This window comes from Zingiber officinale, chromosome 8B, assembly GCF_018446385.1.
Source record: "Zingiber officinale cultivar Zhangliang chromosome 8B, Zo_v1.1, whole genome shotgun sequence".
NCBI classification, from domain to species: Eukaryota; Viridiplantae; Streptophyta; class Magnoliopsida; order Zingiberales; family Zingiberaceae; genus Zingiber; species Zingiber officinale.
The window spans coordinates 50,018,135-50,032,706 of record NC_056001.1 but is presented as its reverse complement, the minus strand read 5'-3'; the positions used below and the strand labels follow the sequence as shown (position 1 = coordinate 50,032,706).

Below are 14,572 nucleotides of genomic sequence, written 5' to 3'. Positions count from 1 at the left end.
ATAAATAGTTTCCACCATTTTATCGACGAAAATTTAATCTCGTCGAAAAATAATACCAACGGAATTAAATTTCTGTCAATAATATTTTGATTTTACCAATGAAAATTTAATTCCGTCGATAATATTTTATGATGAAATTAAATTTTTATCGGTAAAATGATGAAAATTATTAAGATATTAATAGAATTATCGACAAAATCTAATTTCTATCGGAGATTATCGACGGGAATTAGATTTAGTTTTTTATCTTGCAACTTGTCTTATATCAGATTGGATTAAGGATTTTCTAATTCTCTAAGATAGTGGACCGACTTATCCCATTATATTTTCGACGGATTGACTCCTAAGTATACTATTCATACTAACTTTTTGATTATTTGATAGCCAATTTTAAATTTAAATAATAATATTCCAATATTTATAATTTCGTAACTGCTACTAAATATTATTAGTAAAATGTATCGTTACACTTTCATAATTATTATAATCTAAATATTAAGCGAATACTAAGTCTGTGCTGTAATATTAATTAAAATTGAACATGTAACTTACCATGTCAAATCTGTTCGACCAATTTCGAGTTTAAATTTGAAATCGGTCAAATCAAATAATCAAAATTAATCGCATACTGTCTAATTTTATTGAGAAGACCGGTGACGTGCAATAAAAAAATAATTATTCCAATAAAAACTAAGTCTTTCTTTCCATTTTTGTCCTAAAAAGAAATTACTTATTTATTATTATTATTATTATTATTATTATTATTGATGAGAAGATGCATTTTTATAGAAATATATTCGGCGAAAAGATTTGTAGTTGTGTGAGCGTAACATCACACTCTCTCTCTGTCTCTAAGCTGTCAACGAGCAGCAGCAGCCTTTTGATCCGAAAATTATCGAAATCCAAAGAGCCACAGCAACAAAAGAGCGAAAAGAAGAACGGGAAGGCGGATGTAGGCAAAAAGGATTGCCCTAATTTCGCTCTCTTCGGGATCAGATTCGTCGTCCAGGAGGAGGATGCCGTCGGGGTGCCCTACTTTCACCTTCCTCGTCTTCTCCTCGCTTCCATTGCTGTAGATTTGAAGGGGGGAAAACAATAGGATGAGCGATTCCGAAGCCTCCGGTTGGCCTGACGCGTGTTAACTCGGTCACAGGCTTGGCAGCGCACTGGCCTTTCTCACTCCATGGCCAAGCGGGTTTATCAGGCTTGGAAAGGAAATAATGTAAGATTTTGAGTTTTTCTTTCCCTTCACTTAACTCTTCGCTGTAAATGCTGGATTAGGTGGGTAAGGTTTTTCTTTGGATTATTTTTGGAATTCTCCCCCTTGAATTTGTTGCTATAAAGGGAGTCTCGTGGTTGTTTGTGGCCGCATATAGGGTCCTCGTGCCTTATGTCGTTTAATGACCTAGTTCGTACCAAAGATTCATCCTTTTCTCGTGCAATAGCTTTGAACTAAATGATTTCAGTATTAGGGCGTGCGTTACGTGATTTAAGGCCTAAACAAGCTTAACCATCCCGCTTTAGTATTTATTTTTTCCTTCCGCTCCAGTTCATAATCTTTCAGTACTGTTTTTTTGCCTCTTTGGCTACTTAATTGCAAGGCTCAATCATCAAGTGTTTTGCTTACTATCCGTCTTATCAGCTACCTGATTTGTAACTACAGATCTGTCTTATCGTTCATGTTAAAATGGAGTCTAAAGTTAGTTGTTCAAAAAATCAATTTTATTTGGACAATGTACTGTTATCTCTCCAAGCAAGCATGCCATCATCATCATCGCATTCTAAGGGTTGGTTACATGGACCTTATCCCTTCAACCTCTTGGAATGCTATATCACTAGTAATATTCATATCCCTGCATCACTTACAATGGCAACCTAGCTTTATAATATATATGGTTGCGATACAGGCTCACATGTGAAGCCTAACTAACCCTATGGGCTCGGGATTGACATTGCCCATTTTAATTGTCGAAGTATTACATTTCTTGTTATTCAAGATTTGCTTGCAAGTCCATACCTAGTTTCCTAAGTGCTACGCTTTTTTTATTATTGCTTCTGATACAATAATGATGCTTCTTGTTTTCTTATTCTGGGAAATTTTATGGGACCACCCGTAAGAGTATCTATTGCCACTAGACTTATCTTTTAAACATGCTTCTTCTCCTCTTGTTTCCACACTGATTTCGCCTTATTGTGAGTTGGGTGTTTCTTGCTAATAAGTTTTCATATGTTTTGCTTCTATCTGTTCTATGAATAGACAGTTCGTTTGACATTGCTGGATTTACAATTGAATTGTATGTACTTTGATGGATTCTTCTTTGTACTCGAACTCTGGTTCTTGTTAGGAAAGATACTCGGCATAAGGTGTTTGATTTTACTGGTTGTTGTATTTCTTATTATTTGATGTCAAAATGAATGTTTCTTATCCTTCGTGTGAAAGAGACAAGAATAAGAGTGTTGAGTGATTTCTGTTGTGACCATTTGTGCTGTGTGATAAGCCATATCTGTAGGTACTTAGTCCAGCAAACTAATATTCTAGCTTGAAACTCTGAAGTTGTCCCTAACAGGTTTATGGAAGCCCTCTCACTTCTCAAATTCTTATCTCTCAACTCACTAACTCTTACCATGTTTACAAGATGTGAGCTAGGTAAGAACCTTCGCAAGCTTGATTCATCTAGGTCATTGGTCAAGCTGATAAATCAACCAGTCACATTGCATGTTCATTAGAGATATTAAAAGATGACATAAATTAGTATAAATATCACTTTTAAACGATAAAAGTACAAGTAACTGAAAATGTTTTATAAACCAAAAATAAAAATTTGATCACACACCAACAATGAAGAATTATCCTAGAGTGAAAAGGCATTTGTGCAAACTATTTTTCAGTTAGGCTTTGTCAATGAGGTTAACATCCATCTCGATTGAGGTAATAAGTAATTTACTTAACCATATAAGCATCTAAATTCCAAGCTATGGAAATCAACCTCTAATCACGTGCAATGGAGTGTCATTGGCATAGTAGTCAAGTAAGCTTTGGAAGGAAAGCAAAAGTAAGAAAGCAAGAGCAATGAACAACTAAAAACTGAAAGAACGTTGCTTATTCATGCTAACATGCATATCAACAGCTTGTATATTATTGACTGTGCTGTTTTTGTCTAATTTTTATGTGTAAAATGATCTAATTATTTGACCAAATCGATTGCCATTGTGGTCCACAGATTTTCATAGCTATAGTAACTAAGTTGCCATACCAACTCTCTTAAACACTCCAAAACCTGTAACTTGCACGCTCTAAAATTCTCCTACAACACTTTTGTCTCAATTTTTATCCTCATCTGGTCCTGAAATCCATATATGTTGTAAAGTATGATGGTAGATATGCCAATCAAACCCATAACAAGAAATGCATGCACTTTGATATTCTAGCTTGTCACGGGGGAATAGTGATTCTTTAGTAACTCGGTTAACAGTTGTATTGACAGCCATATAAAAAATTTTGGATGACAAAGATAACCCTCTTTTGCTGGTGTTTGTAATGAGGCCCAATATGATTTAGGTAGATCTTGATAGGACACATGCCTCCAAGGTGGTAATGGTGGTGACAATATGGTTATCTGTGGATGCCAAAATAATGTTTTGTTAATCCAAGTACCCAAGGCGGAGCTTGACATTTCTTGTTTGTCACAGTTGATTAAAAGTATGAGTCAAGGGCTGAGGAATTATAGAAAATCCATTATAGATGAGTTATCTCCTCAATTTTGGGTTCTAATCCATGTGCTATTATCCTTCCCTGGGCTAGTCCCATTGCACTATAGATGCATGACATTATCCTCATCCATCACCTTCTTTCAACCTGATATGCATGCTATTCAAGTTGGTTTTGATGGGATGCGTGCTAGTCAGGAGGGTTCATAAATGTGAGCTTTGAGTAGCATCCTAGAAGGCCAAGGTCTCGGGGACTAAAAATTTTCAATTTTATTTTTTATTTTTGGTAAAATTAAAAGAAAAATATTAAAAATGTGTCGGTCACATAACATCAAAATTAAAATCTAATTAGCGCTTCCCGATTTACCTGGTGGTAGGCCGGTCACTTCTAGGATTAGTCGGTTTGAAGAGCTAGATACTTGGATTAAAAAAAATAATTAAAATCTAATAGCCAAACTGGAAAAGAGTTTTTTTAGAAATTTTTCTCCAATTCTGCCCGTTCTTAAGGGCCACTTTCAATTGTTGTTGAAAGCTAATGCCTATTTTCAAAAACACTACACACGACATTCAAATGCCTTTTATTAATCTACTGAAGGGACTTTAAATTTTTAAGAATTGAAAAAATGAAATCTATTATATTTTTCAAAATTTTATTTTTCTCAAAACATGATTTTTTTTAAAAAAAAATTTTTGACCAAACAGGCCTTAGATTTTGCATATTAAACTTGATTGCCTCATTTGATTGCTTATTTTTTTTCTTTTCATTTATATATCTTTGTTCTTGTGGATATTTAACTTTCTGCGCATGATTTGTTTTGCATCACAAGCTAGCATTGGAGTTGCTAGTTACAAGTGATCAATTTGTCCAAGTTTATTTTGTTGGATTATAATTTGGATTTGTCAAATTTGCAAAGGATTTAAAGGAAAAATATTTTCTAGGAATTGAATTCTATTTAAAATGTCTTTAGATTGCAGCCTGGCAATAAAAGAGTTCTGCTAATTGTTGCTTAACTGTTTAGATAATAGTTACTCTTCCATTAATTTCTTGCTGCAGAGGTTCTTGTTGCATGGGAGGTTAATATTTGGACCGGATGCCAGGTCACTGTTTGTCACTGTTTCGCTCATTGTTGTTCCTGTAGTGATCTTTTGCATATTTGTTGCGAGACATCTTCTCCACAAGTTTCCTGCCTACAATGCAGGATATGCTGTTCTGGTGGTTGTAATAGTGTTCACAATCCATGTGAGTGTGCTTCCTATTTAGATTTGTTAGCTTGTGAAGCATTACTTTTGAGCGGTATGTCTGTGGTTGATGATCAGTATTTCAACTATCTCTAGAAACTGGGAATTAAATATTTGAACCATGAATAATATCCTGTCTTTCAAAGACTAAACTGTCATTGTTTGTTTGTTGAGTATGATTTTCAGCATCATTTCTTCAAAATAAGTCTTGTATATGTTGATTTTTTCCTTGTGTTCGAAAATACACATGGAGTTGTTATTATCATACAACAACAATTTATATACTAGCATTGTTTGTAAGACATCTGATTGCTAAAACATTCTTTTTTGTTTGATATTGTCATTCAAGAATGTTTTAGGATTTTACATTTAGACATCCACGTTTGGTCCTTCTGTCAGACTCAGTGATGCAAAGGTTTACAATTTTTTCTGTATTTTGGTAAGCAAAGTGACACCCTGTATGGATTAATCCACAATTGCCATAGTTGATCTTGTGTCTGGTGTCCCAGATTCAACATTCAACTTCCAAAAATCCGAATTGGACAACATATTGAGTGGAATAAGAAAACAATCATCTTACTTTCTTGTTCTATTATCTTTTTTGATTTGTATGATGCCCTATTTTTAACCAGTCCATTCCCTTGATTCATCCCTGAATCTTGATGTTCGAACTCAATTTGAACTGTTCTTGTGTTTTGGTTATGAAAACTAGCAAATTTAACTTGGCTGTGGTTATTCTCTTTCCCTTATGTATGCTCTGCTAACCTTAGTATAAAACTTGTCCTTAACTTGCAATTTCAGTACACAAGACACCTAATACTGTTTTTTCCCCTTATGAGTAGTGTTATCTATCAAGCTCTTTCATTTTTTAACCACCCTACAACATATTCCTTCAACTATCTAGAAAACTACTAATTTCTACTCATAAAAATCTAGAAAAATATTTTTTCATACAAAAATAACTTTTGACACATTATCAAACAATTCTAATATCTCATTTTTCTTTCATTCCAGATGTTTATATTTGTGACAAAGCGAAATATAATGCATTTGTTTACTTATAATGTAATGAAAAACAAGGATCTTTTAGATGTTTCCAAATATTAAGGAGCAACTAACCAATTTTCCTTATTGGCATGCCTCAGGCTTTTCAATTAATAGTTTCGTTATCTTTTCATTTGACTTTAGTTTTTTTGGATTTGCTGCTGAATCCACTTTTTTTTTTTTTTTTTTTTTTGCACTTTTCCATCTTTATTTCTTGGTGCTTCAAATCCCTTCTAAATGATCATCCAACATTCAAAATTGATCTAGATGTAATATTCCATTCTCATCTTCCTCTGATCAAAAGAAAAAATTTTGTACACTGGAGGTGGAAGATAAAAGTAGTTGGCTATAATTGTTTGATCTTTTAGTTTAATGTCTCGGAGAACTTAGCAATATTACCAAATTTAGGATTGAATATGATATTAGAGGGCATTTTGAATAGCGCAATAAGAAAAATTAAAACTAAAGAAATAACCGATCAAATTAATAACAGCAGAAATAAATGATAGAAAAACTCTGCTTTTTTATGTGGTTAAAACCTCCAATTTCTAGTCCATGCTATATGAACTCATAATGTGAATAAAACCCTCAAAAAACCACTAAAATTTTCTCTTTCATGGAATCTTCCGGAGGCAGATAACCTTTTACAAATGATATAAAGTAAGTGCATTAAAATAATTGCAAAAATATGGAGCTTGAAGGAAAAGACTTAAAGCTCAAAGCAAAAGTAAGATTAATACAATAAAGTAAATACAATTTTACAATGAAATGGCAAGAGAATAAACACGTCGTAGCAGAGAAATCTTATATCCCTAGCTCCTTTTGACTCCCTTTTATTGCTCTCCAAATGACCATGGATAACACAATTCCTAATACATTGGATACATGGTTGTTTTCACCATGTGATTCTCTCTCTCTCTCTCTCTCTCTCTCTCTCTATATATATATATATATATATATATATATATAATGTTTTCTTGGCTTTGGTTGTTTCTTTTGATATGCACAGAAAAAATACAACTCTTTTTGACCATGTGATTGCATTTCAGGTACTGCTCATGTTACTGATGACTTCAGTTCGAGACCCAGGTATTGTACCACGAGCTTTGCATCCACCAGAAGAAGATTTCAATTATGATACTTCAGCTCGTAATGACTTTGGTGGGAGACACACACCTAGTCTAACATTTCCACGCATAAAAGAAGTAACTGTTAATGGAATGACTGTTAAAGTTAAATATTGTGATACTTGCATGATCTATCGGCCTCCTCGTTGTTCTCATTGCTCAATATGCAATAATTGTGTGGAACGTTTTGACCATCATTGCCCCTGGGTTGGCCAATGCATTGGGCAGGTTTGTTTCTTGAATTGCTCTATTCATTGATAAAATTTCATCCTATAAATTCTTGTATTTCTGGTCTGAGTTGTGTATTTGATGACATTTTAGTGCCTTTTCTCATCCCTTCAAATAGTTTCAAAGAATGTTGGTACTGGGACTATCTCACTGATATTGTTATGTTTAAGAAGGGATAAATGATGCATTTTTTGCCTTCATGATTCGCAGCTACCCTGCTCATTTGTAGTCATTGTTGTATGAGTCTTTCTTCTCTCAAATGTATGATGCAAAGCTAATCCTAGTGAGTGAAAAATCATAATTTTGATAGTTATACTTGCTCAAAGTTAAGAAGGGGAGCCTTGACACAAAGTTGTTACCGTGTGACCTGGAGATCACGGGTTCGAGTCTTGGAAACATCTTACAGAGCGGGTAAGGCAGCGTACAATAGATCCTTCTCCGGGACTCCGTATTGACGAGAGCTTCATGCACCGGGCTGTCTTTTTCTTTATACTTGCTCAAAGTTGTTCTAAAATGGGTCTATCCATAATGCATTGTTGTTAGTTCTTTATTGCTCTTAAATTTTATTAGCACAGTTTAGTAATAGAAAAGAGAGTAATAGACATTGTCATTTTCAAATAATTCAGAATTAGTGGAAATTCAAACACTACTTTTTCCAACAAATTACCTTTTTTTTTTTCTTCTGAATATTTTGATCTATCATGTAAATGCTTGCACATTAATGATCTTGACTTTTGAGCTAGTGCATAAGTTTTTGTTTCTAACATAATAGTCCACCTTATCAAGATACTAAATGTTAGTTTGGTACAGACTTTGGGCAGACAAATCCCATCAAGACTCTTTTGACATCACGATTTACCGGAATAACCCTGTTTGAAGATTTCAGATCTTTATAAGAATAGCCATTCTACATTTATTCATTCCGTTGGCTTCCAGCTAAGTTAGATGTAATTTCAGTCCAATTTCTCAGAAAGCCAGACTGTTGGATTAAATTCATCAACTAGATGGGTGTCCCGTAAGCAAGATGAATTTACTTGGGATCTTCACCTTTTTAGATAAGGATAATCTGTTATCCAAGCTATCTATATACATACAACCTATGTTTAGTTACTTGAAGCCAAATGTTTGCTAGTTTTTTTGTGTGAATATGATCTGAAAAATAAAACATTAATTTTTTTAGATCATAGATAAAACTTCATTAGATTTGAGAGAGTGAGATTTAAACATATCTAGAATGGTATCAAAGTGATTGTGTACCAAACTTCAAGTTTAGATTGTACCATTTTATAATAGCTTTAACATCTAGGATAAATGATCACCTGTTCTAGCTTATCATGGTTATCAAAGTGATATGTGTTCAAATCTTGTAACTCAAATTAAACTAGTTTTTCCATAAGTTGTGAATGTGATAGAAGCATAAAATTGTACCATTGGCTAGCCACTTAAGCTTTTGAGTAAGTGGGCATCTCGTTGAATTTCAATGATAATGTTCTTAACTCCAGTCAGCCCTAAAAAAATCAATATAACAGCTCAAATTAGCGAGCCATTGTATACATGACTATTGATTAAACATATTCCCTTGAAGGCCCTATTTATTGAGGCAATTCCTAATTCCTAAACCTCCAGTGTTCTTGTCCTCCTGGTTTTCTTAGGACCCTGTCTCTGTGCAAAACCTTCTAAAGGTGATAGTGGATCTATAGATTCCAGTGCATGCTTGCTGGTCAGAGCTGTTCATAGTTGATGCCACATGTAAAAATGGCTACTAATGTCACGGTCTTTTACCTTCTCTGGCTGAAATGCCTATGCATCGTTCCAACTAGTGTTGCTCATATGGAGCTTGCAATTTGACTTTTACCGTTGACCTTTTTCCCAATATGGTCAATATTCTTTTTCGGGTTCATATGCTTCTCTGTTGCAAAATTCTATTTCAGCTGTTTTCTTTATCATGATGTTTTATGGTTTTCCTATTACCTAAGCCAAGTCTTTAAACTTACATGTTCGTTTGCCATTTATTTTTATATTTTTCATGATAGTTAAATATATAAAATTTGTATATGTAGACATGCTTATGTTATGCTTTGTCCTTTTGCAGCGCAATTACCGCTACTTTTTCCTCTTTGTCTCTTCGTCAACTCTTCTTTGCATATATGTATTTGCGATGAGTGCATTGTACATCAAGTTTCTGATGGATGAGGATTATCCTACAGTATGGAAGGCAATGAAACAGTCTCCTGCATCAGTGGTGCTGATGATATATTGTTTTGTTTCTCTCTGGTTTGTCGGTGGTCTCACTGGATTTCATTTATACCTTATTGGCACCAATCAGGTTATTTTTCTATTCCCATCATCTTAGATCAGTGCACTATATAAAGTGGCTGCCATTTTTCAGTTAATTGTTTGTGACAATAAACGTTTACAGTTTTCCCACTGTATTCCAATTTCTTTTCAAAGATTATTGATGTTATTTTGTTTACTAAAAATACAGAACAATTAGTAATATTTTGTTCCCTCGGTGATGAAAATTTTCCAGTACATTTGAGATCTGCAACTATCCTACTAATTTATTTTTTTTAAAAAAAGTTGTTTTAATAGTCAATTCATCCTCTGTATAAATAGGATGTATGCTCGGTTAAATACTGCTCACTTTGCTTAGGTAAATGTAACAGGAAACGGTACAATCACTTTGCTTTTAGTTGAACTAACCAACATTGCTAATGGAAAATTTTTTCTTCCCACATTGTTTTGAATGTATGTTGGTGTTCTTATTACCAACTGCATTTTGCCAATTCTTCATGGTCATAAAGAATTATGTTCTGCAGACAACCTATGAAAACTTTCGCTACAGAGCTGACAACAGGGTCAGTGCCTATGACCGAGGGTGTTTGAACAACTTTGCAGAAGTACTCTGCACAAAGATTAAACCTTCTCAAAACAGTTTTAGAGCCTATGTACAAGAAGAATCAGCAAGACCTCACCCGGTTAATCGCCCAAGGAATGTGGAAGAAGAACCTGCCAGTAGTCCACGTGTAAAAGTCGAAGATGATCATGACATTGGCGGGGACCTCTTGAAAATCTCTGGGCGACGTAATTACGAAGAGGTCGATGTGGAGATGGGTAGTAGGGACAGCAATGAGTTGCATGGTGTCCTCTCAGAGTCTGAGTTCATGAAGAGCGAAGTGAAGAGCTCAAGCCGTGGTAGGAGAAGTGGGAGTTGGGATCTCACTCCAGCGGTGATAGCTGCTAGCTCTTCAGTAACCGAAGTTGAAATTCCGATCCAAAACACACTGCAGCAGTGAAGCATGCATCTATTCACATCTCACAAACAGTCGATGTATTCCTGAAGGAGAACGATCAGGCGAAGTTAGAAGTAAGATTAGCAAGGTAACTGCAGCTTGACTTATCTCCCAGGTTTATGAAGCCTTATTTTCCTTGCCTTATGAGTATCTAGTTTTATGTGGTTTGGTCGGTGGTGCTAAAGTGAAAAGAACCAAAATTGTTGACGCTGTATCCTATTTGTTCAGTGTGTTATTATCGATCATTTGATTCTTAGTTAAGATTCTTTCTGTAATCAACCGGTTCCGGATGTGCAGAATGTTAGATAGTCTTATTTACCTTGCGCACTGCTTCTATAATTTCATGAGATAGGTTTAGTTTCTACTTACTTAACATGACATAAACAAACAATAGGAACTATTCAAACACAATAGTTTTCACATTAGATACCATCTATAAAATTTAGAAACATATTTCCTCACTTCTTCTATATTAATGTTGACGTGTTCTGCATATGATGTTACTCCTTGCTTTGTTGACTGTAGACCTAATCATTTTTTTTTTTTTTTGCTATGGAGGACATACAAAGAAGTCGCATCGCCTAATGAGTATTATGTTGCAGGTAAAACTATCTTTTTTCTAATGGCCAAGTTCTAAAGTGAATTTATTTAGAGAACTAGACATTATTTGTTGGCTGACAGGTTTAATATTGCTACTCTTTGATGTGCCTTGTTTTTTTTTTAAGCTATAAATTTATGATGCAGTTGGTTTATGGAAGAGATTACAAGGAATATAATAGAAGAATAGATAAAAAAAATTCTTAAGTGATGGAATGTAATAAACATAATAAATAATTTATTTGAGTTTTATTTGTACGAGTTACTTGATCAATTTGTCGCTTGTTAGCTTTGGTGGTTGACTCGCCTACCTCACGTGATTGACTTGACCAGTGTGATTGGAACAATAACTCAACTCCACCTGATCAGCCTAACTTATCTGAATTGCTTGACCAGTTTGCATTGTTGGACCCATTCGACTTATGGATTGAATTGACTTGTCATAATCGTCCTAACAAACTTTTTTGAACCAATTGACTCGTTTGAATCTAGTGTGGATTGATCGGCATCCATTTGAAACGATCGACCCATGTCGATTGATTGGGCCTACCCTCTTTCAATTCATTTGACCCACCCAACGTGTTTGACTCATTCATTTGTTCAAATCTCATTTGACCCACCCAACTCGTTTGACTTATCCATTTGAACCGATCGGCCCATGTGCGTTGTTTGTATTATTTGAAGTATGAAATTTTAATAAATAAATAAAATTACATATAAGATTATTTTTATCACTTTATAAAGAGAAAATACATCTCTACATCAGCTAACTTGTTATAGGGAACTCCAATAAATCGATTACGGTCAATTTCAGCTAACGCGTATTCTAGAAAATTATACATAATAAATCTCATATCCTGTCATATATATAATACTCAGTGTGTATGTCAAGAATGCCAAATTTGTTGACAAAAAAATATAAAAAAAGTTGGCCTAGAATAGATCTGTTCCTATAGCATTATTGGACTAGATTTGTTTTTTGTTTTTTTTCAATGATTTTACCCAATTAATCCTAGAATAGATGGTCCGACTTCACATTCTATTCATCAAATAAATTCATAAAGCACGACCGCTGATGTTGCACAGTAGCTTCACCAATAATTCATTATGACAATTGATCTCAAAAAATTACTTGGTATAATTATGATTGATTTGATTTGTTGCAAATTTGAGTGTTGTTTCACTATCACAACAATTTGTCATTGTGAATGCTCGACTTGCAAGTCATCCAACAGTATTTAAGCCATCTTATCTCACACGTAATAGAGCCATGGTTCCATATTTTGAATTGCATGAGGATCTAAATATCTTCATTTTGTTTCTTGGTCTTTTGTGAAATAAGAGTTCTTCCAAGTAAGGTACAATAACAAACCGTCTTGTGACTCAACATCGAACCTAATTTGTGTCATAAAATTCCCTTGTAGAAATTAAAATTTCCTTCTGTTAGGGAGTACAATCCTTGCCTAAGTGCACTTGCAAGGTATCTTAAAAAGTGATGAACAGCCTCTAAATGTGTTATCTTGCTCTTACATAAATTAACTGAATAAGTTATCTTTGACCTCATACTGGTGAGAGAAATAAATTGACCCACTAATCTTCTAAAGGGGACTTTGTTGGAAATTTAAATTAAAAAAATAATAATAAATCCAGTTAGTCTTATTAACTAGTTCTGGGTGACCGGTTCGGTCTTACGGAATTTTCCATCAGCTATCAGGATAAATCGGGAAGTGCTTGCGGTGGCCGGTCCAGAAGTCCAACATCCTTAGGTTGCGCGCCCTATTTGAAGGAAAAAATTCTATAAAAACACTATAGCTGGGATCAAACCGTGGGTGTTTGGGTGGACAACTTGAACGCCCTATTGTTGCACCATAATCTCGGGGGCTTGTTGAAAATTTAAATAGAATCAAGAAGAAGGGGATGAAAAGAACTTCATTGTGAATAAGATATTAGTCCCACATTAGGAGTTGGGTAACATTAAGGTTGGTATATATAGTCATAACTGTGGAAGTTGTGGATGTGCACATGCTTGTAGGAGGAGGTGCAAATTCAGGGCTCTAATTGTACTAATATAATTATTTTACTTATTGCTCATGTGTAAACGGATGCGTTAATATATAATTAATAAAGAATGGGGGATGATGTAGATAAAGGAGGCGGTAGTATATCAATAATCTTCTATGATAGCAATTGAGTATTTTAGAGTACACTTGGGCTCCGAACGAAGTACTCGACAACCACCTCGCAAAGTCTCTCTCGAGCTCGGACAACATTGTAGCTCGACCTAATCATCCTAGGATGTCAGTTTTAGATTATTAGCTCAAATAATCTCGACATATAAGTTTGAAGTTGATTTTAGTAATTTCTATTCAATCTAAACCTATTATGGATTCTTTCACATTCAAGTAATGCTTGATTTTAGGGTTTTCTTTATAAAAGAAGTTTAGACATTGGAAGATTATCAACTAATTAGGAGTCATTGCCAAACTCGTGTTTTCAATTTTGTTGTTCAATCAACTCCAATTCACTCTAGTATCATTGGTTGTTTTTATTATTATTTATTATTAATTTTTAGTCGATACAATATTCTTAGGTTAATCGTTTCATCAATTAATTCGCCTAAACTAGGATTCGATTGTTAAATGTTTGAAAAATTGAGAAAATGTCTAACCGTTGCACCATTATCTGTGGACTTGATATCATTGGTTGTTGTCCTTATGAAAGAATACCAAAACTATATATTATTTACTCATTTTGGTCAAGCAATCCTCCCCTCATTAATAATTTTTGTGAGCCAAAGTTGTACAAGTATTTCTCCTCCCTTTATTTTTGTCAAACCTTGCAATGAAGATCCGACAGGCGCTCAAGGTTAGAAGTTTGAACTCTTAATTATATGGGGCCATGAATTTCAGATCTGACAGTCTAAAATTCTAACTTTGACCTATCTCTTTGGCTTAAAGAAAGAATAAAATGTGTGATCACCATCACCATGCTTGCAGTTTCAGACAGATTGCCCTGCATGGCAATGACACAGCACAGTGGTCACAGCGGGCATGGGCAGGAGCTGGATATCTGACCAAACCTTGAAAGTTGTCAACAAGTTTGAAAATCATGGCAGGGATGCATTAGAATGAGTGTTGTCACATTCTCTGAGATTTAGGGTTTAGGGTTTAGAGTTTGAGGTCTAGGGACTGCTGAGTCAAAAACAACAGACGATCCATTCATGTGACAGTGTCCTGCAACCAGGACAATCTGAGCAGTATTGGTAAACTAAGTAGCACTGAACCTAGACAAAGTTACATCACGAGTTTTAGAATTTGTGTTGAAGCTCTTGTTTCT

At 34.5% G+C, this 14,572-nt stretch overlaps 1 protein-coding gene across 1 annotated transcript; it reads left to right on the top strand.

Moving 5' to 3' along the window:
• The first annotated feature begins 797 nt into the window (after positions 1-797).
• On the top strand, positions 798-10,900 carry LOC122014633 (protein S-acyltransferase 8-like). Its single transcript, XM_042570956.1, has 5 exons — positions 798-1,222; positions 4,763-4,948; positions 7,041-7,346; positions 9,439-9,672; positions 10,166-10,900. The coding sequence occupies exons 1-5, from the start codon at positions 1,184-1,186 to the stop codon at positions 10,640-10,642; spliced, it is 1,242 nt and encodes a 413-aa protein (XP_042426890.1). The 5' UTR covers positions 798-1,183; the 3' UTR covers positions 10,643-10,900.
• The last annotated feature ends 3,672 nt before the right edge of the window (positions 10,901-14,572 follow it).